General features: G+C 39.1%; 1 protein-coding gene across 9 annotated transcripts in view; it reads right to left on the bottom strand.

Annotated features, from left to right (window-relative positions):
* Positions 1–23,704, bottom strand: part of ADCY2 (adenylate cyclase 2) — a 283,437-nt gene that overhangs the window by 126,650 nt on the left and 133,083 nt on the right. For all 9 annotated transcript variants that reach the window (XM_036309124.1, XM_036309130.1, XM_036309126.1 and 6 more), the window contains exon 4: positions 15,774–15,923. In XM_036309124.1, the coding sequence (XP_036165017.1) occupies positions 15,774–15,923 (150 nt within the window). The remainder of the gene's footprint in view (positions 1–15,773; positions 15,924–23,704) is intronic.

The following is a 23,704-nucleotide window of genomic DNA, read 5'->3' on the forward strand; positions in this document are numbered from 1 at the left end:
CTGAGCCACACTGGTCAGGTGCAATTGTGTTATTTTAAATGTGGATATTCAATTGTCACAGAACCATTTATTGAAGACTATTCTTTCTCATTGAATTAACTTGGCACTCTTGTCAAAAATCAATTGGCTATAAGTGTGATGGTTTATTTGTGGACTTTCAATTATATTACATTGATCAATATTTCTATCCTTATGCCACCATCACACTTTTTTGATTACTACTGCTTTGTAGGAAGCTTTGAAATTAGGAAGAGTGAATCCTTAAATTTTTTTTTCTTTTTCAGTATTATTTTGGCTGTTCTGGACCACTTATGTTTGCATATAAGATTTAGGATAACATTCTCAATTTTCCTTTATTATTTACCCTTGTGTGCTATTATTGTGCACACAATAATAATTTCTGCATACAATTATTGGTATTATAGCATAGTATACATATAAATCTGTAAATGTAAAAATGTCAACAACACCCTGTAATAATTATTATTATATACTAGTGGCCCGGTCCATGAAATTCATGCACATTAAAAGGGAATTAATTAAAGGAAATATTTTAATATTGCTATTTGCCCTTTATAATAGAAGTGTCAGAAATGAAAGAAAATTAGTAAAATGTATATGAAAATTTCCCTCCTGTCAGAGTCTGGGGCGTGCTGTGGGACCCAGAGTCAAGTCCCCACCCACCACGTGTGCCTCGAAATTACACAAGACCAGACCCAGCTGGCCCAAACCCCGTCAAGCCCTGCAGGGTGGGGGCACAGCCTCAGGTTCCCCAGCCTGGAGCTGGGCGGGGGGTGTGGCCTCAGGTCCCCCAGCCTGGCCTCAGGTCCCCCAGTCCCGGTGCAAGGGCACAACGACCATCTGCATTTTAGCTCTTTATTATATAGGACAATTTTATGTTTATTAAAGAAGCTGAGAGAAGAAAGAAGAACAAGTGTATATTTACAGAGTTTTTTTTATTTATCTTCTTAACGTAAGTTTCTTGGTTGACCATTTCTTATCCTTTGAAAAAGTGGTAGAATATAAGGTTGAAGTCTCAGTCAGTGCCAGATCTTTTGAGGCCTTATAGACCAAGGATAGGGATTTAGATTTTATTCTCTGGAGTTAAGGTGAGGAGCAACATCATCTGATGGTGTGGTTTTTGTGTGGTGATAAAATGTAGGGGACAATACTTTGATCAAGGAAAATTTGCTAATGCTGTAGTCCAGGGAGCAGACAGGGAGCATGAATGAGGGTGGTAAGGGAGAAGGTGACAGTCTTTGGGTTTGGGTGTACTGAAAGTCAGAGACCATGATGGTTCTTCCTATGGTCTGGCCTGAGCAACTGGGTGAATGGGGTATCATTTACAGAAGAAAACTAGGTTTGGGAGAAATCAAAGGTTCCATTTTGATCATGTTATGTTCAAGATGCTCATTAAACGTTCCAATGAAAACATGGACTTGGTTATTGAACGTTGAGTCTGGATTTCAGGGGACTGATCAGAGTTGTAGAGACCGCAGTGTGTGGATAGTTTTAAAGCCATGAGAAAGGTTGAGAACCCAAGGGAGCAAGTGAAAAATAACAATTGGAGACCCAAACCCTGGGACACACAGCATGCAGAGGTGTCAAGTAATCAAGCCTTCTTGTGAGTCCCCCTCCCTTGAAGTACTGCACATTATAGTTCTTCAGCTCATATTCCTTCACAGATAAAAAGTGAATAACAGAAAAATACATAGTTCCATCTCCCCCCTTTCTCTGCATGTATGCATTTATATATAATAGTAGTAGTTTAGTAAAGGCTACACTTAGATTCTCCATACTTAGAAGTTGATATATTTACCATGTTTGATGAAGAAGACAGATTTTAGTGGTTCTTGCTCTAAACTGACAGTATATCCAGAAAGACATACAGTGTCTGGAGAACCCAAATTTCCATGCTTAATCCCATATGAGATCATAATGTCAATAATGGAAATGATTTTCATATCAATGTTCTATTCCACATCAACACAATATATATATACTTCTAAGAGATTGGGGAGAACATTTTACTCAGTTGTTATGCAAATGAGGATTGAAACAGGAAAATAACATTACCTCTGCTTTCATACTTCACTATTATCATATTGTTTGATAAACGAACAAAGAAATTCCTTCAGTGAGGATATATCTCTAAGTTTAAGTAGATCTCACTTGTATTATTCTGAAGACATAAAAATGATAGCATTTATAACAGATCGCACAAATTTATTAGACTAGTTTTATGTTTAGTAATGTCTAGTAGCTTATCTTCTGAACCATCATTGTTTGTTTCAGCCATAGCTGTGAGAAAAAGGCCTTTATACAATTCCATTAATTTTAAGAACTTGACAGGAAATCTAGTTTGCTTACAATGGCAGAAAGAGCTCACTTTGAAGATTTCAAATAATATCATTTTGCTCATCAAAATTCTATTAAATGACACAAAATGCGCTGTATTAATTTTATCTATAATTAAAATTTTCTAAGTTTAATGACTTGAGACTAGTTCATTGTATGTATTTGCATATATTTCAATTCTCACAATAAGTCAGTTTTTCTGAAATTAGGCATATTGCTTGACCAAGATTTTTTTAAATTATTAGACAACTCTGCCTTTTTTCTATTGCCATGAAACATAACCTGAATGGCAAATGAAACCACTAGAATGGAGAATATTGATATTTTTGGATCACCAGTTGTTGATATTCATGGAAAAATATATTTCTAGGCTAAATAGTATTTTTCCATATATCATAGTAGTGCTCTTCATTGTAAATACAACACTAACTGTTCACTTAAAAAACTATTTTATCCTTAAGCTTTGTTCTGAAGAGTTTCTTGTAACCAGCATGCATGAATATTTATAATTCATGAAGATAATTAGCTAAAATAGGAGTAATATGCCATGAGAAATGAGCACTATGCTCACAGAATACAAATGAAGGTCCACAGAGAGCAAGGAGTGAAAAGCTTAACGGAAACACCACAAAATCATAGCCAAAATTTGAGATGCAGTAAAAAATGAAGAAAAGGAAACCAGTCATAGGGTTTTCCTTTGAAAGTTTCTGAGAGACTGAAAGTAATATTAGAAAAGATAATTCATGTAAATCTGTTGGGGGCTAAAGCCCTCATTTCCTTATTAAATTTATTGGTGTAACATTGTTTAATAACATTACATAAATTTCAGGGTACAATTTTATAATATGACATCTGTATTGAATTGTGTGCTCACAACCCAAAGTATAGTTTCCTTTTGTTACCATGTAGTTAACCCCTTTACATTTTTTGTCCTCCCCACCAACATCCCCCTCTCACAGCTACCATTTTGTTATCTGTATCTATGAGTTTATTTGGTTTGTATGTTTATTTTGTTTGTTCATTTGTAACTGTTTGTTTTATATCCCACATCTGAGTGAAATCAGACAAGTTATCTTTTTTATACATACAATGGAATACTACTCAGCCTTTAAAAAAAATAAAATAAGCCAGACAGAGCCTTTATTTTACACACGAAGAAACGGAAGCCCATTGAGCACGGACATCACTCTTAGCATTTTACCCTTGCCTTTGGAAGGGTTCCTCCAAGGGAAGGAAGAAGGAAGGCAGGGAATCTGATTTATTCCTTTGCTTTGCACTTCAAGTCTGACATACTTCAACGCAGACAGAAAGAGAGAACATCAGGAAACAGCAAAAGTCAAGCACAGCATGACCTGCGGCAGCTAGAATTGATGTCCTAAATTTTTCTAAAATTTTGTCAAATGATGGTGGAGAGGAAAGAGAAGGCACAATTAGGAGGCCAAATATTGATCAACACACTAGTAGGTTTAGTGCCTTCATTCTCAGTACCTCTTTACCTTCATACTAGTAGAGTTGTTATTTCTTTAATTTTTAAAATGTGTCAAAAGCATCGCAAATTTCCAAAAGTGCATGTTTGTGGTTACTTTTTTTTCTGTAATATTTAGAGCATTTCTGAGTATGCATATAATATATGGGATCTCTGTACAAAGCCTTGGATTTACAACTCATGGAAACTAAAAACCTGTGACCTTCAATCTCTATATAATTTCCACTTAGTGGCTAAGGGCCCATGTGTACTGCACACTTCACTGTCAGGCTGCTTCAGACTCGGTCATGTACTCTTCATCTCCAGAATAACCCTACGGGCAGACACCATGACTGCTTACGTGTTACAGACCTCAAAACAGAGGCACAGGGAAGTTAAAACACCAACTAAAACAGAAAACAACACCTGTCCAGGGTCAGTCACATTACCTGGCAGAGCTCCTTAAGTTAGGGGTTGAAAGACACACCCATACATTCCTAAGAAGGGCAGAGGGGTCTGCTTGGTGAAGGAATGAAGGCCCTCACCCTTTCTGAGGGCACCAAACTTTCCTAGAGCAACTTTTTACAGGGGAAAAGCATTAGACTGAATGCATCAGTAGGATGAGGTCAAGACAGATGGCCCCAGGAACTAATTATTCCCAAATAAAAGTTACACTGGAGTCTTGCCTGCAGGAAACTGTGTGAATGGAATGGCCCACCAGCACAAGCTTTTGCTATATCTCAGTAATTCCCCGCCCTATGCAGTTATGGCAATAGCACCACCATATGAGACATTTCTATGCAACGTGGTATTTATGATGTTTCTAAAGAACTCAGTTCCCTTAGATGAAAAATGTTATGTAAATGCAAATACCAATAATGCTGAAATGTAGAATGTGCTTCAGAGGATTCTGACTTCCATAGCTTAAGTATAATAAGCACTATTTTATCTAGTCCTTAAGCTAAGATTTTATTGCATATGATGGAAGAAAAATATTAAAGCTTCAGTGTACCAAATTGCAGAATTCAAGATAGCTAGTCCTTATATAAGCAATGTCTTTTTCCTTCTGCACTGAATTTTGAATAGCACTGAGATAGTTTTCAAACTTAAAACATAATTTATTTTGATAAATACAAAACAATATAATACTCTCTTTTGTGTTTGAAATTAATATAGTCACCATGACTAAAAGCAGTGGGGTAAATAAGTCCTTATGTTGTTGATGATGGCCTAGAAGGAATTGGTTCTTCTAGACAAGAGAGCCATCAACTCAATAACTCCCAAGAACTGACTTGATTTTTAAAATATAAGACTTTTGTTCTTCTTTCTATTTTAATGAATAGTGCTATTTTTATATTACATAACAATTATTTCGTCTTAACTCTCAAGCTTTACCAGTTTCATGACTCACAACATTTCTTTATTCCTTTAACTTTTTCTCTTTTTTGTTTGAATTCATTTTTGTGTGTTTTACTTGGGGGGAAAAAATCTTCAAATTCCAATGTCATAAAATATGCGTGTGGGTTGCACTTTAAGTCCATGTATGCTTGAAAGTCTTTACTCAAACCTCATTTATGAATAATAGTTTGACTTGGTGCATAAATCAAAGTGTGGAATACATTTTTAGGATACTTTTAAGATTTTCGTCTACTGTTTTTTAACATCTGGTGGTGTTTGTGAGAAATGCAAATCTGACTTTTGTCCCACAGCAATTAATCTATTTTTTTAAAATTTCTTTCTGGAAGCTTTCAGGATTTCTCTCTTTATCCTTAATACTGAAATGTTAGCAGCATGAGAATGAGTCCAGTGAGGATATTTGGAGTATCTGTTGAAAAAATGAAGATGCAGGCCTTAACTTGAGTGTCTTATCATTTCCTCCTATTTTTTCAGTATAAAAATGTTTCTAAATAATGACTTAAAAGAGATGGGGATTAAGAGATTACTAAAAAAGAAGGTAATGCATGTAGTTAGGAATTTGTTGACTGGTAACTTGGTGATTCAAACGCGGCATCTTCCTTCTCAAAAGGCTTATGAACTCTGGACACTCACTGAGACATCCTTGAATCCTCTCAGTTTTTGACATTCCCTTCTTCATAATTGTTGGCTGCAAAAGTAACTCCTAACTTTCAGGGGTTGGACTAACTTTTCTTTTCTCAGGACTTTAAAGTTGCAGATGTTGGCTCTCCTTTTATTATCATTCTTAAAAGTTTCCAAGTGAAGCCAGCTGTCCTGCCCTGTTTTATAAAGTGTCAGCTACTTTCTGTGTACTCTCTTTAGGCCACTTGGAATTCAGGATGTATATTATATACATATATGCTATATATAATATATACACACATATATATGTGATATATATTATAATATTATTATGAAATTAAATATATTATTATATATTAAATATTATATATATTAAAAAGATGATAACACGTATAGTCAGAAATTTGTTGACTGGTAAATATAATATATAAAACATAGCTACTAAGTATATATTTATAAATCCTATATAATAAAAGGCTAATATACAAATCAACCAAACAGTGGAACGACTGGTCACTGTGATACACACTGACCACCAGGGGCCAGATACTCAATGCAGGAGCTGCCCCCTGGTGGTCAGTGTGCTTCCACAGGGGGAGTGCCGCTCAGCCAGAAGCCCTGAGCTGGGCTCATGGCTGGTGAGCGCAACAGCAGTGGCAGGAACCTCTCTTACCTCTGTGGCAGTGCTAAGGATGTCCCAGGGGGAGTGGGCCTAAGCCATCAGTTGGACATCTCCCGAGGGCTTCTGGACTGCGAGAGGGCACAGGCTGGGCTGAGGGACACCCCCACCCCCCACCCCAGGTGCATGAATGTCATGCACCGGGCCTCTAGTAAATGTATAAGCAAATATATAAATATATATTTAGCAAACACATATGTTTATTTATATAGTGAGCACACATATATCTTTAGCAAGCACATATATGAGAATAATAAAAATATTTTTATATATATGCACATATTTATATTTTAGTGAGCACTGCTCCTTGAGTGATAATAAAAATGTATAAGATACCGAAAACTCTACTGAGGTAGGTAATGTCCTTACTCCATTGCTATGGAGTGAATGTTGTCCCCGCCCGCCCCCCCCCCCCCAAATTTATATGTTGAAATCCTACCTCTTAATGTGAAAGTCTGAGGAAGTGAGACCTTTGAGAAGTGATTAGGTCATGAGGGCTGAACCCTCATAAATGGGACCAATATTCTTAGAAAGGAGACCTTACAGAGCTCCCCCTTCTTCCACATGAAAATAGGAGAAGTCAGCCATCTACAACCGGGAAGAGGGTTCTCACCAGAACCTGATCATGCTGGCACACTGACCTTGGATTTCCAGCCTCCAAAACTCTAAGTAATAAATATCACCTATTTACAAACCACTCAGTTCATAGTATTTTGTTATACCAGCCTGAATGGATAACACTTCCATTTTACAGATGAAGAAACTGAGGACCAGAAAGAACTCCAAACCAAACAATGAGGAACCAGAGTCATGCTCATAATAATTACACAATACTGCCCCTCAGTAAACAACTCAAAGAACACCTGTTAAAGGTCCTGCATTATAAATCAAGCCAGGGTGTTTACAAGCCTAGCTTCACCCTGACACTAACCTTGGAAAGATTAATATGACACTATTGTATGGCATGAATTTGATGAGGACAAGGTGCAGTGAAATCCTAAGGCCACAACAGTAAGAATGGCAAATAAAAACTACCGCAGAGCAATTGATTTTATGGGGGAAATAAAGGAGAAAGCACAAAGAGAGAAGATTCAGATTTAGGGTGAGGGAGAGAGGATGGACTAACTAATAAAAATAGAGAGGATGACAGTCGAGTGTGGTGTGAGGAAAGATGGAGTTTGAACACTCTGAGTTTGTGATGCTAATGAAAATAAGTTTTGAACTCCAGAAAAGGTGGAGAGCAGATGAGTGCATGAGAGTGATTAATCAAGACAGGACGATTGGAAAAATTTGAGGAGCTGAAAGCTGACCAACAGAAGGATGGAGAAAAGACGCCTCTCTGCCAAGCCCTGAGCAACACATGTGTGTGTTGGTGGGTAGGAATAGAAAAGCGTCTCTGAAGAATGTGGAGAGAAAATTGCCAGAGACCAGAATGGTTCCAGATGGTGGGAACCAGGAGAGGAGGTTTGGCTTTTCCCTCCAAGAATACTTTCCCCCCAAATAGACAAAAGTGAGGACAAAAACATCAATACTGCACAAATCTAGGATGGAAAATGCTTTTAAATTTAGCAATTTGAATGGTGACTTGTGATAGCAGTTGAATAGTGAAGTTATGAAGTGAATAAGAGGGAGAGAGAAATATAATTGTAGGTACTTTTTCAAGAAATTTGGTGGTGAGTGGAAAAAAGCAAAAATAAAGACACTCATTATGAGACACCTAAGAAAAGATAACTTTTTTCTTAGTTTATTAATTTTAAAATAAGATAAACTGGAATATTTATTAGCAAGGAAAAACATAGATAAGCATTATTGGGACCATTTGGATAAATAATGATAATGTTAAAATGCTGGTGGATATTCTAAGGTGCTTACAAGATGTGTTAGAAATAGGGGACTTACAAATCCTACTTAAAATAAAAAGGAAATCCAACTAGAATGACATTGCTATAACAAATTAAGAAACAATACTATGTATCAGGAAACAGAATGAGAGATACTAGATACAAAATCATGACTTTGACAACAATGCAAATGGTCTAGCTTTATCTCTCTCAACAACAAAGTAAGTCTAGGTTTAAAAGAAAAATCAAAGTGGCGTGGCCCAGAGAAAAGAATGCTTAAAGAAGCTAGAAAAGAGTCATTGAAAAAGTGTTGAAAGATGTATTTAATGCACATTTGAACAAAACACTGGCCATTTCTGTAAACACAGGCACCAATAAAGCTGCCCAACAGGATAATGTCATTCAGTGCAGCTTTGAAGGCTTCTGATACCAGACAATGTGAAAACTTAAAGGTAAAAAAACATAAAATGTCATCTGCAGGTGATTATTGCACATGGCTCAGGAAGCAAGCACGACTAGAGTGAACAGAGAATTCCCTGAGTGTCTGGAAACAAGATCCGCATCTATCCCAACAGTGTCCCTGCATTTATAACACTATTTATAGTCAGATATAAGCCAAGTTGAAAAGAAGATAACCTCTGCATAAGAGCAGAAAAAGATTGAAAAATATTTCAGAAAAAAACCCATATTAAAACTGTGTGAGGACTGTGTAGGAAAAAAAAGATATAAAAACATATATAAAGAAGAGTGGTAGTAGTCTTGTAAGGTACAAAAGTACTGCAAAATACAGCAATTACAATCATAAAGTTACTGGGACAAGGACATAGTGACAAAATCATGGTAAAATAGATTTTGCATAAAAAGTTATAAAATATATAACAAAGGAAGCATCATTCTATACCAGAACACAGAGAATTCATTAAGGAGGAAAAAGGCACATTCACATCTCACGCTGTGATCTTGTCAGCAAGAAAACAAAAAACAAGTTTGTATCTTACACCGTTTTTCTTTAAGCTTGGGGTGCTGGGGAATCTATGTTTTTCATCTGCATTTTTTTGCAAATCTAATCTCAGCGGAATTCATTAACATTCATAGAACTTGAGAATCCTGGGGCAGGTGTAATGGACAATTAGGCTCCCTCATAACATATAAACCCTCTAACCCAGTGGTCGGCAAACTGCGGCTCGCGAGCCACATGCAGCTCTTTGGCCCCTTGAGTGTGGCCACGAAGTTTCAATCGCACTGTACGTGCGCACCCGCACGTGCTATTTTGTGGAAGAGCCACACTCAAGGGGCCACAGTTTGCTGACCACTGCTCTAACCACATCCCTGACAGGCGCCAAACCTCCCACTTGCGCAGGTGTAAAGGGTTCTGGGGTTCAGAGAAGTGTGCGGGTTCCCTGCCTTCCAGAAGCCGGAGCACTCCCTTGGGAGAGGGTGTGTGACAGGATCAGGCCTGGGTCCTGCCTTGCAGGGTCCAAGTGACACTGGAGACATACACGTTAGCATCTGATTTTCAAATTCCTCTTCTCTCTACCCAGGAGTGTTCCAGTAAAGAAAGGCTAAATAGGGAGCAAGTACAGAACTTTCTCTGAAGCCACAGAAAAGCAAGTTTTCCAAACGCACTCTCAGCTGGAAGTTTGTATTAGCCATTATTTCATTAGATTTAGAAGGCAATCCAGCCCATCGCTCTACTTCACCAGTAAAAAAAAGATAGTTAAGTGATGAAATAATTAAACTCATCATTCTCTAGAGAAAATACCCACAAAATTCCATAAAATTGGTGTCTTTCTATTTTTTGTACAATAATATTCTTTATTTGGCCTCTCTAATCTTCATTCTCTTATTCATTTTCCAATCCAATCAAATCTAATCCAATCCAATCAAATCAAATCATGATGTCACTAAAGGCAGAAGATAGTAGCTAAAATTCTAATTTACAGTGTAAATGATAGGAACATATTTCAGGAAGGCATATAAAAAGCAAACTTTATTTAAAGGCAAGTTTTAAATAATTTAAGTTTTAAATTATTCATTAGCAACCAACTTTGAGAGGTCCATCAATTCTCTCTCATATGGAAGTTGCCATATTTTTTGTTCATTTATGTCAGCTGATGAAGCATGTTGCTCTCTAATGAAAGGATTTCCCTCTGTTTTTCAATAAGACATTCAAAATCCCACTCATAACTTTTTAGAAAGCACACTCATTTGAAAGTTTTGTCCTCAGAGTCCAAGTTTTGAGTGTTTATGGACCTATCTGCCCCCTTTGAAAGAGTAGAATCTGCTGTGGACATTTGTCTCTTTGTTCTGACCCACCTTATGGAAATTCACTCCTAAATAACCCCCCTTAACATATTGCCCCTCAACTTGTTAATAAAATTTACTGGCAAAGAATGAAAGAGAAATTATGTTAAGTGCTATACTCATCAATGTCAAAATCTAGCACTGCTTTAAAGATCTATTACCCTGCAGACTGTCATCACAGCTGTACCCATGAGCCAATCATCTTAATACAGGCTGGTTTAAATGTATGGTCTTAGCAGATCTGGATCAAGTTAACAGGCCAGGCGATTTCAAGCTTGCATTTTATATTTGACATAAAAATTGTGTCATTCATAACACACACACTCAAAATTCTGTCTCTACACTCCCTACTGGAAGGATATTGATCACTTCCATGACAACAAGCCTAAAAGTTCATACAAATACTTCAGCCAAAATCACAGTTGAAACTCGGAGAGAGGAATACAGGCCTGGGAGAATAAGGAGGCGCAAATTTTTGCTCTTTATCTTTGTTTTATTCTTTGCAGATTTAACATGACCAGTGTTACTTTAGTGAATGATGATATAAGTGAGCTTCATGAGGGGAAGATGATATCTGAGTTTGTTCAGAGCAATCCCAAGGGGTGGAGTGTTCAGAGATTACATTTAACTTGCAGAGAGTAAGGAGAGATTATGAATAGTGCATCATGAGGGTGTGAGTATACTCAGTACTCCAGGGATTGCTATAAACTATGAGGAATCCAAAGTGTCAAAGGATATAGTTGTAGGATGATTGGTAACTACATATATATTAATGGTTGCATTGTGAAGATTGACCATAGAGAGAGAAAAAGAGAGCAAGCCAGTGTAGAATATATTTAGGCATTTTGTCACTTGGTGTTTAAAAGCATGTCTCCTTGCCTACTCCATGCAAGGATCTGGACTAGGTTCTAAAAATATAAAGAAAAATAATAATTTAATAGATGGCTGCCGGAAGCCGGTCCATCCTTGCTGCTTGACACAGTCGCTGCAGGAAAGAAACATCTGCACAGCATATGTTTCAAGGGACCTGGCGTGAAGCCTCATGGTGGCTGGTACCATGGATCTGTCTCTGGCCCAATGGCGTAAGCTGGGCCCTCTCTAGAGAAGAAACCTGAGTTCCCTATGATCAATGCCAGAGCCCCGCCAGCAGGCGAGGGAATCCAAAGGCAGTTGCTGGGCATGGAGGCCAGAGGGACATAGGCTATCAAGGAGACAAAACTGAACCTCACATCACCCTACTTGGCCCAGAGATGGCTGGTAGTCAACGACGGGTAAGACTCCACAGGGTGGGGCAACCTAAGACAGGCACAGTCGGGGGCCAGTAGGAGAAAACTTGGGGTGCAACAAAGGTGGGGCACAGACCCCCCTCCCCAATGGTTCAGGGGCTTGAACACTCGCCCCTTCTGAGGAAGGTCTCCTGTCCCCATGGCTGCTTCCTGCTTCCCATGCCCAGTTCAGATCAGGACCCAGGTAAAGACAGAGACTGGCTGACAGCAGCTGCCCTCTCACTGCAACAGGACTTGTTTCCCATTTCTACCTTGGACCACAGGGAAAGGGGAAGCTGAAGGAAAGGGCTGTGTCAGGATGCTGCCTTCTTCCCTTTCTTCTCCCTCTTTTTTCTAAACACTTCCATGCCTTGTAGTTCTTTTGCTTTCTCTTCTTTTTCTACTACCCTCCATTTTCCATATCAGCTGGATCCAGAGGGCACAGCTTACTCCTCCTCGGACATCGACACCACCATCAACCACGGCCCTGATGGACCCTTTGATGCAGCCCTTCAACTTGCTGACGCTTCGGGAAGCCTGTCGCCAGTGACGCCGCCCGCTAGCCAGACCAACAAAGACAATCAAACCAACAACTTGAGGACAGCTGAAATCCCTTGACTGAAGAGGCTGGCAACCTTCTACAGGAATGGGGCTCCTTCTGTGCTCTATCCACTATGTTTATAGCTATGCTCACTATCATTGCTTGCCACTCTTCTTCCGAGACTTAAATGGCCCAATCTGAGAGGTGGCCACTGATTTGCATGCGCTATCATTTAAAAAATAAAAAAGGGGGAATTTGCCAGAAGCCGGTCCATCCTTGCTGCTTGACACAGTCGCTGTAGGAAAGAAACATCTGCACAGCATATGTTTCAAGGGACCTGGTGTATACAGCATACTGTTCTTAATATGTTTGCTCCCCTTAGCGCTGTGTGTTTTAACCAAGGTCACCTCTCCAAGAAAGGTTGTTTCCCTAGGTAGGAATTTTTCCCTGAAGTCAGGGAGGGGATGCCTCTCCTAGAAAGGTTGTTTCCCCAGGTAGGAATTTTTCCCTGAAGTCAGGGAGGGGATGAAACTCCTTAACTAAGTGCCAGGCGGGTAGTTAATCACTACAAACAATCATGCTTAAGCTACATAATCTTTACTCCCTGGAATGGAGATAAGAAACGCCCTAACCTTTGTAATAGAAATTGACAGGATTAAAATCAACTGGGATAAATACGGATGTAACAAGACAATAAACAGCAGAACTTCGCTGGAGATCCAGACCAGAACTTGGCTGGAGGTCCTGGCTAGAGATCCTGGCTAGGCTGCTGATCAACTGAACACTGTCTCCGTGTCCTTCCTTCTTCGCCGACTCCGTCTATGCCTTTGGGAACCCCTGGACCCGCTGGGGTTGGACCCCGGCAGATGGCCCTTGTCACCAAACAATTCACAGCCTAGTTTCAGGATGATGCCAGAGAGATGATGACCCTGGGAAATGGACCCCTGAGACACTTAGTGTGGCAGTGAGCTCTCAGGCAGCTAGGTAGGCGGCTGTTAGGGCTAAGACAATGGCAAGGCACCATCACCTGGCACCCTGCCTTATGCTAAGCATGTTTGTGTTTCACTCCAATGTATTTTTATTTCTCTAATCAATGGATTATATAATATTAAAATGAATGGTAGTAATTTTATCCAAATTGAGGCTGAAACAAATTATTTTGCTTAGAATCCATCCTACCCCTGAAGGCAGCACTTTTAAGGGCACTGCTGTTTGTCATGTGACTGTAGATGAAGCAAAGATGGCATGTGGCAAAGCGCTGGGCTGGGAGTGATACTCGGAACCCTTGGGCATTAATTTGGTTTGTGAGATGCTTAAACTGGTCTGTGGATGGACCAGTCCTCATGGTCTCAGGGCCTGCTCCTTTGTATGAAGGACACAGATTGTCACTGGTCAATTTTTATTTGTCTCCTTATATCTATCATGTCATATATAATAGATTTATTAAGATAAATTTTCATTCCTACTTATTTACATGTTGGTCCGAAAAAAGTACAAGCATTCATTATAATTCTAGAAACATATTTCCTGTAGCCCTAACAAGAAAAGTACTACATTCTAGGCACCAGACCCTGAGAGTTGATTCCCAATATTGATAATAAAATACATTGGTGGTATAAAATTATATACTAGGTGTACCGGTTAATAATGCGGATTTTTTTCAATAGATCGAGTTACACATTTGTTGATATATATGCGATTTGATATGTATGCTATTTTGTTGTATTGACAGCAAGCTTCAAAACTTCATATGTCAAATTTTCTGAAGGTGTTAACATCACAGATATTTTTATGCTTAAAAATGTCGAATTTCATGCCAAAAAAAAGCATTTGCAGGAAGTTTTAATTCATTATTTTGAAGAAAAAGTTATAGTATACTTTGGGAAGCTTATGGTGAACACACTCCATATCAAGATACTTGTGAATGCTGGTTTAAATGCTTTAAAAGTGACGATTTCAGTGTGAAAGGCGAAGAACGTCCATGTCAACTGAAAAAGTTTGAAGACCAACAATTACAAGCATTATTGGATAAAGATGTGTGTCACACTCAAAAACAACTTGCAGAAAAATTAAACATTGCTCAGCAAACAATTTCTGATAATTTACAAGCAATGGGAAAGATTTCAAAGGAAGGAAAATGGGTGCCACATCAACTGAACAAAGACAAATGGAAAACCGAAAAGTCATCAGTAAAATGTTGCTTCAATGGCATGAAAGTCTTTTTTGCATTATGACCGGTGATGAAAAGTGGATTTATTTTGAGAATCCCAAATGCACAATATATGGGCTAATCCAGGTCAACCATCAACATGGACCGAAAGGCCAAATCACTTCAGAAAGAAGACAATGCTCTGCGTTTGGTGGCATCAGGAAGGTGTGGTGTATGATGAGCTTCTAAAACCAGGTGAAACCGTTAATATTGATCGCTACTGACAACAAATAATTAACTTGAACCATGCTTTGATCGTGAAATGACCAGAATGTGTCAGAAGACATGGCAAAGTAATTTTGCTTCATGATGACGCACCATCACACACTTCAAAACCAGTTAAAGACACATTAAAAGATCTTGTCTGGGAAGTATTAACCCACCTGCTATATTCACCAGACCTTTCTCCTTCAGATTACCACTTGTTCTGATCGATGGCACACACACTTTATGAGCAGCACTTCAAAACATACGAAGAAGTGGAAAATTGGGTCTCTGAATGGTTTGCCTCAAAACAAGAAAAGTTCTATTGGGACGGTATCCACAAATTACCTGAAAGATGGCAGATATGTGTAGCTAGCAATGGACATTACTTTGAATAAAGCACTTTTGATGTTTCTCTTGAAATTATAGTGTTTTCTTTGATTACAAAATCCGCCATTATTAATTGGTACACCCAGTATTATTAAACATCTTTAGTGTAAGTCTTATTTTTCTTCAGAATATCCCTTTTTGCTTTCTTCCTTTTTTAAAAAAAATATTTTTATTGCTTGCAGAGAGGGAGGGAGAAGGAGAGAGAGAGATAGAAACATCAATGATGAGAGATAATCATTGATCAGATGTCTCCTGCATGCCCCCTACTTGGGATCGAGCCAGAGACCTGGGCATGTGCCCTTGACTGGCATTTGCTTTTTATTTTATAACTCTGCTCAGTGCACAGCCATTCTGGGCATGGGCTACTCTGTGTTCTTTCTGATGCCTGTGAATGAGTGAACTGCATACTTGATATTAACAGTAACAATATCACCATAGAATACCTAAAAAATGTGGAATTAAGATTGAAATGCATTTTACCTGCTGACGTTTTTCAAACTCCAGTTTGATCCGGGACTTGATGCAATTGCATGTGTCCTGATATGTTTGCTGCAGAGCAAGTTCCATGAGGTGCTTGTGGTATGCTCCCGCCAGGTTCCCACAGATGAAGATGATCACGTTGGCCAGGATCTAACGACACAGAAAGAGTCACTCAATAGGGTGAGTGTTTAACTCTTGGATACAGAAATAACAAAATGCACATTAGCAACAGTCTTCCCAGAGATGTCTCTGTGGGAAGTTAATTTCATTTCTATGTCCAAAGGAACATTTTTATTTACTTAACAGGAACAGCTATTGCCTTTAGGGATTCTATCCTCTTCTGGGATCCATGCCCTTTGATAGTTGGCTTGGCAGTCCCTCCCTTATCTGTGAGCTCAGCCATGTGATTTGCTGATGACCTGACAACTCCGTGGTTATTGGGGGGGGTGGGGGTGGGGGAGAAGCCAACACATATACTGAAATAAAATAAAATATTTTAATTCACTCTTTAATAACCAGTGACTTATTATGGGCCCTCAGTAGCTATGTGCTTGTTGAGTACTGCATAACATCACAAGCCTTAGATTCCAATTTGACATCACCACTCACATTTCTCATTCTTGTCCTGATTTCTGTACTGGTTTTTGTCACAACAACTGCCAAAAACCCAGCTTTTGAACAAAAGGAATGCAGTGTCATCTAATGTTGAAACCATGAACTACCTTGAGCCTGTGGTTTATGATGTCTGGCAGATGTCAAGTGCCGCTGTGTTTCCCCTGAGCATTTATAACATGATGAAGCACCCTGGGTGCCTCAGTTTGGAAACAGTTTGGAAACCACATCACAAAGAAGTACAGTTTCAACAAAGTAAATAAATATATTAATTAATTAAACAGAATAGAAAGCTATTCAAATCATAATGGGCACACTACCTATTTTCACCTTTGTAAACCCAGAGAAGGTATGTTTGATTAGATCAAAAATATATGAGACTTGCTTGCAGCTTCTACAGAGGTGTTTGTTTCTGCAAAGTAAATCTGATCTGAAAGGAGTATTGTGTGGATTTTTAGAAGACACATCTCAGAGTAGCTATGGGTTTAACCTTCTGGGTTAAAGTCCTGCCTGGACATTATCAATAGCAGGAGCTTCCTCTTCCAGTCTACTTGTCTTCCTGAGAGACAAGAAGCAGCAATCTAACATACCACATGAGTTCAGTTCCATTCAAGGTCTCATCCCCCAAAAATGAAGTATACATTTTACCTCCAGAGAGGTAAAAAGTCTCATGAAATGATAATTTACAAAGGCTTCCAGATGGGGCTTCACACACACTTTTTCAGCCTATAAATAAAATAAGAGACATAGTTCCCTCCCTCATCCGGGACCATCTTAATCATATTTTAAAACCCTCTAGTGATTCCAAGTCTAAATGTTATTTCTGCGATGAATTAACATGCTTCCTGATGGTGTGAAGACACATTTTACTCCAGGAATGAACAAATCCCTCCAAGGCTACTAGAATTCCAGAGAACATGTATAAGAAGTTAAAAACACTCACTTCCATTTTCCAGTGGACATATTATGTAATAAACCTGTCCACTAAAAAAAAATCGAGAGCAAAATTATTAGATGACCAATCCAGAAGTACTAATTTTAAGGAGCATAATAAAGAGTGGAAATCCTATTTGACAATTAACGAAGTTCTTTTTATTTTGTATTATATGTAAATCAGGCTTAACCAATTAGAGCCATATTTGCTATCTCACTGTGCATTTTAGCTATTTGAGGAAAATTCTGTCTTTATGATTTAACAAGACCATGTGAGATATGAAGTTAAATAGAAGCAGCAGAAAAGTTGACTGAGTATCTAGAAGAGAAAGTAGTCTGAGAAATAATCGTTACACTAGAAAGAAAAGGCAGGCGGACGCAGAGCTTCCTATAGTCCTGGGTCCTGATGGTTGTGTTTTGCTGAGCAGAACATTTGAAATGCTGGGCTTGCTCCAGGGAATACTTTCACACCTCAAAAATTTCTATAGGCAATCACTGCACTGAAGGATGCTGATGGGGAAAAACGTGCCAGGCATCAGAACCACATGGGAGAATTGGAATGGAGGAAACAGTTAGATTTTAGAATATGCATTTAGAAATTGCTTTTTATAGTTGAAATTTGACCACCAAATTCCACCAGTTGCAAGAAGAACACTTGTTAACTTCCATGCATAAGAAAACCACACAGCCCTGGCCCATGACCTTGATTAATCAGTTGTCACCAGGCAACAGGGATTCCAGGCTCTAGTTCATTCCCGACAACTTCTATGTCATCAATCTCTCCCTCATTGTATCAGTCCCAGCAGCAAGTAAGCCTGCCCCTAACCAAGCAGTACCCTCTCTTAACACATACAATCTTTCCTTCTTCTCCACTTCTCATTTTCTCTTTATAGCTAAACCTCCAAGTTTGTCTACTTAAGCTCTTTCTACTTTTGTGACCTCTGACTGTCCATATCCCACTTCAAATGATGTAGCAATCTCAAGATACCACCTCTCCTCGTGTCAAGGTCACTGATCACCTTTAATGTTGCCAAACCCATTAACTTCTTTGTGCCCTCACTACCGTGACTCCTGAGCAACACCCTCGGCAGCAGCCGGTCCCTTTCTCTGGCCGAGAATACCGACCTCTCTTGGCAACCTAGGCTCTGCTTTCCCGAGGGTATGCCTAGGTGACTCCACCTTCTGTGACTCAAATGTTTTACTCTCCAGGCTTCTGTGTATGACCCCTTCCCTTTAAATCCCCCCAACTGCTTTCACACAGAGTCATCTGTAAACCTGGCTTTTTCAACACTATCTAAATAGCACAAATTCCTAAAGGTAGACCTTTAACCCAGATCCTCCTTCTGATGTCTGGACTGAGAGGAGCTGGCATCCCCACTTTAATGTCTCACAGATTTATCTTGCATTGAACTCTTTATACATCCCACCCCATCTGCATATTCAACTTTACCTCATGTCCTACCCCCAGCTCCACTCATCCCTTTTGGGGTTCCATCTCTCCAGGCTCAAAGCCATTGCCCACCTGGCCCATCTGGTTGGTGCATTCCTCTAGTGCAGTGGTTCTCAACCTTCCTGCCCTTTAAATACAGTTCCTCATGTTGTAACCCCCAACCATAAAATTATTTTCGTTGCTACTTCATAACTGTAATTTTGCTACTGTTATGAATCGTAATGTAAATATCTGATATGCAGGATGGTCTTAGGCGACCCCTGTAAAAGGGAAGTTTGACCCCTAAAGGGGTCGCAACCCACAGGTTGAAAATCGCTGCTCTAGTGGCATTATACTTTAGGCTTTTGAAAAATGATGTCTTAAACAATGCATTCTCAATATGGGCCATCTCACTCCCCAGAGGGCAAATATTGGTTCTTGGGGAGAGAAAAAGAAAAAAAGAAAATGTACTAAATATATAATGCACAGAAATGCATACATCACATAAATAAATATGCAATAGAATTTCAGGGGCGGGGGTGAGGTAGAGAAAAAATATCTAAAAGAGGCCCCTTAGGGGAATAGTAATGGAGGTAGGTGGAGAAACATTGCCTTAAACATTTAGTTCTCATGCCACCTGTGCTGTCTCCATGCTCATGGGTAACTTTCAGATAGAGTAGATTTTTGCTTCAAAGAGAAAAGGCAGGAGGTAGTTTCATACAGCTATCTGGTCTACCTGATAGTCTATTCTTCATGATAAATTAAGCAGTTAGCATTCTGGGTTTAAATATCATTCTTCTTTGCTTTTGTTAGAGCAAGTCAGCCTTTCAAATCTGGTAAAGTTTGGATTACTAACAACATCACACTTCAGAGCTTCCCTGACTGAGGGCCACTTCCTGCAGAGTGAACACTCCCAGGTGGACAGACACTACCTGTGTGGACAGGCTTCCCCAGGAGACAGGTCTTCTGTCTGATTACATCATTCTTTATATTAAGAGCAATTTATTTATAACTCCACCAGCCACAGATTTAAATATACCTTTCATAACTTGCTTATCTTTCCTATTTGGTAATGTACATAAATTACATCCAATTCTGCACATGACCTTTGCCACTATTTAGAACTATAATGAATCTAATGAAAACATCACCATAATATGCAAATGTAAATTTCATGCACAAACTGTGCTTTATTTAGAGAATCAAAGACTTATCTTTTAAAAGCATGCTGTCAATTGTAGGTGCCTTACAAATACATCTTCTGATTCACTTTTAGCAATTGGAAAGATAAAGCTTCGTCAAGGTCTTTCCCTCACAAGGGCTCACAGTACCATGGTTCTGAAACCAGGCTATGCATTACAATCACTTGGCAGTTTAAAAAATATGTGCCCAGAGTCCATTCCTGGAGAGTCAGTAGGGTATTATTTTTTTAACATAAATCTCCCCAAGTGAATACATTGTGTACTACCATTGAAGAAACTGACTCAGATGAAAAAGTAGACTACTAAACTTCAATACTGCCAGAACAATGAAAGAATTCAGGTTAGGAAAGAGCTGAGGATTTAATAGCAGAGGGAATTATGGATAATGCTAAGGAGGATGAGCTTCTCCCAAAGGAGGTGGGCCTTGCTATTCAAACTAACAATGTGAGGTATGGTTTAATTCTTTAAACCAAAAGAATTCCACTCTTGTAGGAGGGTTCTTAGACTGATTTGGGGAGGGAGGTGAAGGCTGTAGAAAGAGAACTAGAAAATTAACTTGGATAAAGCTGAGACTAAGTGATAGGGTATGGTGGGGGAAAGAGACAGAATGAGATTAGTAAGAGATGAGCCAAGGGCAACCTCACTTACTCCCATCTAAATAGTCAAAGGGAATCTCAGACAATCTGCAATAACGAATGAATTAAAACCAGAGGTAGGGATTGAAGACTATGTACATAGGGTAACATCACTTCTAGGAAGGGAAGGTTCCCCTGCAACTTCTAAAGGAATATTCTCAAATGCACATTCAGAGTGATGGGGCTTTTACCTATCATGTCAGCATACGTTTAATTTTGAAAGCAAATAGAAAACATTCAGTAGTTTCTAAGACAACTGGAAAACAGAAATCAGCAAGTTGAAACTAGTTAATAAATGAACATTCTGAAGTTATAATTCATTTTTTTTTGTTCCTTTGTTAGAGAAAAAAATCAGCATCCTAAATCTGATAGCATTTAGATTAACAAACCTGATTAAGATTGGATTACTATTAAGGGATAACACTTCAGAGTTTACAGGTGTAGCCTTCACTAATAAAAAACCATTGCATTTACATGATCATTGACCAAATTTAGATTTAAATGTTAAACTATATCTTTCATAAACAATATTACATTTTATTAAATTATATAAATAATTAAATATTTTTACTTTTATTAAATTTTGCTTAATGATTGATTAGTTAACGAATGAACAGAAAATATAATCTGCATAATTTTTTCAGGCTTCTCCATCATTTTCACCCCACATCATCATTGGTTGCAGGATCACAGGAGGACAATGTAACAGGGGCCGTAGCAGAACATATGGTAGTAAAACACCTGGGGGTACCGTCAGAAATACGGTGTGTACCCTGTCTAAATACATCCTCCTCATATTTAACAGGAGCTTATGGACGGCTGTGCTGGAGCTTTCTGATCAACTAGTCGAGACCTTCCCCACTCTTTCTCCCCTGATACCACCCACTACAAAGGGTGGAAATTCACCCTTTTGCGTTTCCAAGTTTTTCTATAACTAGGAGTAAAGCAGATGTGAATGAAATTGGCTTTAGAAGAGGAAGAATCCCTGTGTCAGCTTTAATTTCCTAGTAAAAAGGAGCAGATGTAATGCATGGGAAATTTCCACTTTCCTACTCCTTCTACTTGCTCTGAATGTAGATGAAGTGGATAGATCTTTAGCAGCCCTCACATGACTGTGAGAGAAAAGCCAATGGACTCCAGGAAGCATCAATCCTGATTTCATTAATCTGCTGGACCTACATCAGTAGTCCTCTACCTGCATATTTCATTTTACTTGAGGCAAATAAATTCACATTTGTTTAAACCTCTGTAATCTGGTTTTCTGTTTCCTGCAGCCAAATGTAAGCATGACTCATATGACTGGGGTATCCCGATTGAGTCAGCAAACATGGCCTTCCCTATGTTGTGGCATAAGCTTCTGTCACCTGTAGTTTTCTGTGTGTGTTTGGTATACTTCTAATGACTTAAGATTATACATAAAAGCTATGTATGGAATGCACCATAACGACGCTGGCAAACCAATAAGGGGAGAAGTTCAAACCAATCTGAGAAAAATTAACCTCTTTATGGAGACAATAATGTCAGGAGAGGTTTGAGTTGGGGAGGTAGATTGAGTTATGTGTGGGAGCAACTTCTAGAAGGTTGACTTTGAAATAACTACTAAAAGGTGGGAATGAGGTTGCTCCATGTGTGAAGGTCTGTAAGTTGAGAGGAGGCAAATCCAGCCACACTGGGAAGACATCCAGAGTGTACTAGCTAGAGGGATTAAGAGAGAGCATTATGAACAAGGTGACATGTTCTTTCCCTCAAGGAACTGACTGTATAGTTATGAGAATATAATAAATAATGTCAAAGCAGATTTTGCTCAGGTACTATTTTAAAAAATTCTTTATTGTTTAAAGTATTACATATGTCTCTTTTTCCCTCCATGGACCTCTCCTTGGCCACTCCCCGCCCCCCCCCCCCAGCATATACCCTCACCCCCTTAGTGTCTGCGTCCATAGGTTATGCTTATATGCATGCATACAAGTCCTTTGGTTGATCTTACCCACCACCCCCGCCCACCTCCTCTGCCTTCCCTCTGAGGTTTAACGGTCTGTTTGATACTTCTCTGTCTCTGGATCTATTTTTGTTCATCAGTTTATATTGTTCATTATATTCCACAAATGAATGAGATCATGTGATATTTATCTTTCTCCAACTGGCTTATTTCACTTAGCATAATGCTCTCCATGTCCATCCATTCTGTTGCAAATGGCAAGAGTTCTTTCTTTTTTACAGCAGCGTAGTATTCCATTGTGCAGATGTACCACAGTTTTTCAGGTACTGTTTTTTTGATGGTACTGGATTGAATGGTACTCTCCTGTTTAAAAAAAGGTATGTCCACCTAGAATCTGTGAATGTAACTCTACTCAGAAAGGATTGGAGATGAGATCATCCTGGATTAGGGTAAACCCTAACTCCTATGGCAAGTGTCCTTATAAGGAGAGAAGACAGAGAAAGTAGTGTGGAGGCTGAGGCAGAAATTAGTAGTATAAAGACTGAGGCAGAAATTAGTAGTGCGATATAGGAAAGCTGGGGCCACCAGGAGCTGTGTGTGTTGTGGGGGGGGGGGGGCAGGAAGAGAGAAAGGATTCCTCCCACCCACAGCTTTTGAAGGGAATGCTGAGGACACTTTGATTTTTGGCTCTGGCCATCTGAACTGTGAGAGAGTAAGTCAACTTTAAGTCATTGAATTTGTAGAAATGTGTTACAGCAGCCCTGAGAAACTGACACACTGGTGTGCAGTATCATTGCTTCTAAGGAAAGATGAGAGTTCTGCAGAAAGGCAGGGTGTTCCTTCATTAGACTTTGCAATTAAGAGCAATGACTTTTCCATCATCAAGCATGATGCAAGGCACACAGATGTCCCATACATGGTCCTTAAAGGAATCAATGAGAATGAATGAATGAATGAATGAATGAATGGTCTATACCAACTTGATGCTCCTATTGCACCCTATCTTCTTTCACTATTAGGAAAAGAAAGTCTCTACTAGGGAGACCTGAGTGCAGGGGGCAGCAAGGAGCAGTGCTGGGACCCCTGATGGTCCATGAGCTACTCATACCAGCTTTGAATCCTCCCAATTGCTAAGGAGCTTCAGAGGAAGGAGTCTGGGGGTACCTACTTCTCAAAGAGGG

Source organism: Myotis myotis, unplaced genomic scaffold, assembly GCF_014108235.1.
Source record: "Myotis myotis isolate mMyoMyo1 unplaced genomic scaffold, mMyoMyo1.p scaffold_m19_p_5, whole genome shotgun sequence".
In the NCBI taxonomy this organism is placed as follows: Eukaryota; Metazoa; Chordata; class Mammalia; order Chiroptera; family Vespertilionidae; genus Myotis; species Myotis myotis.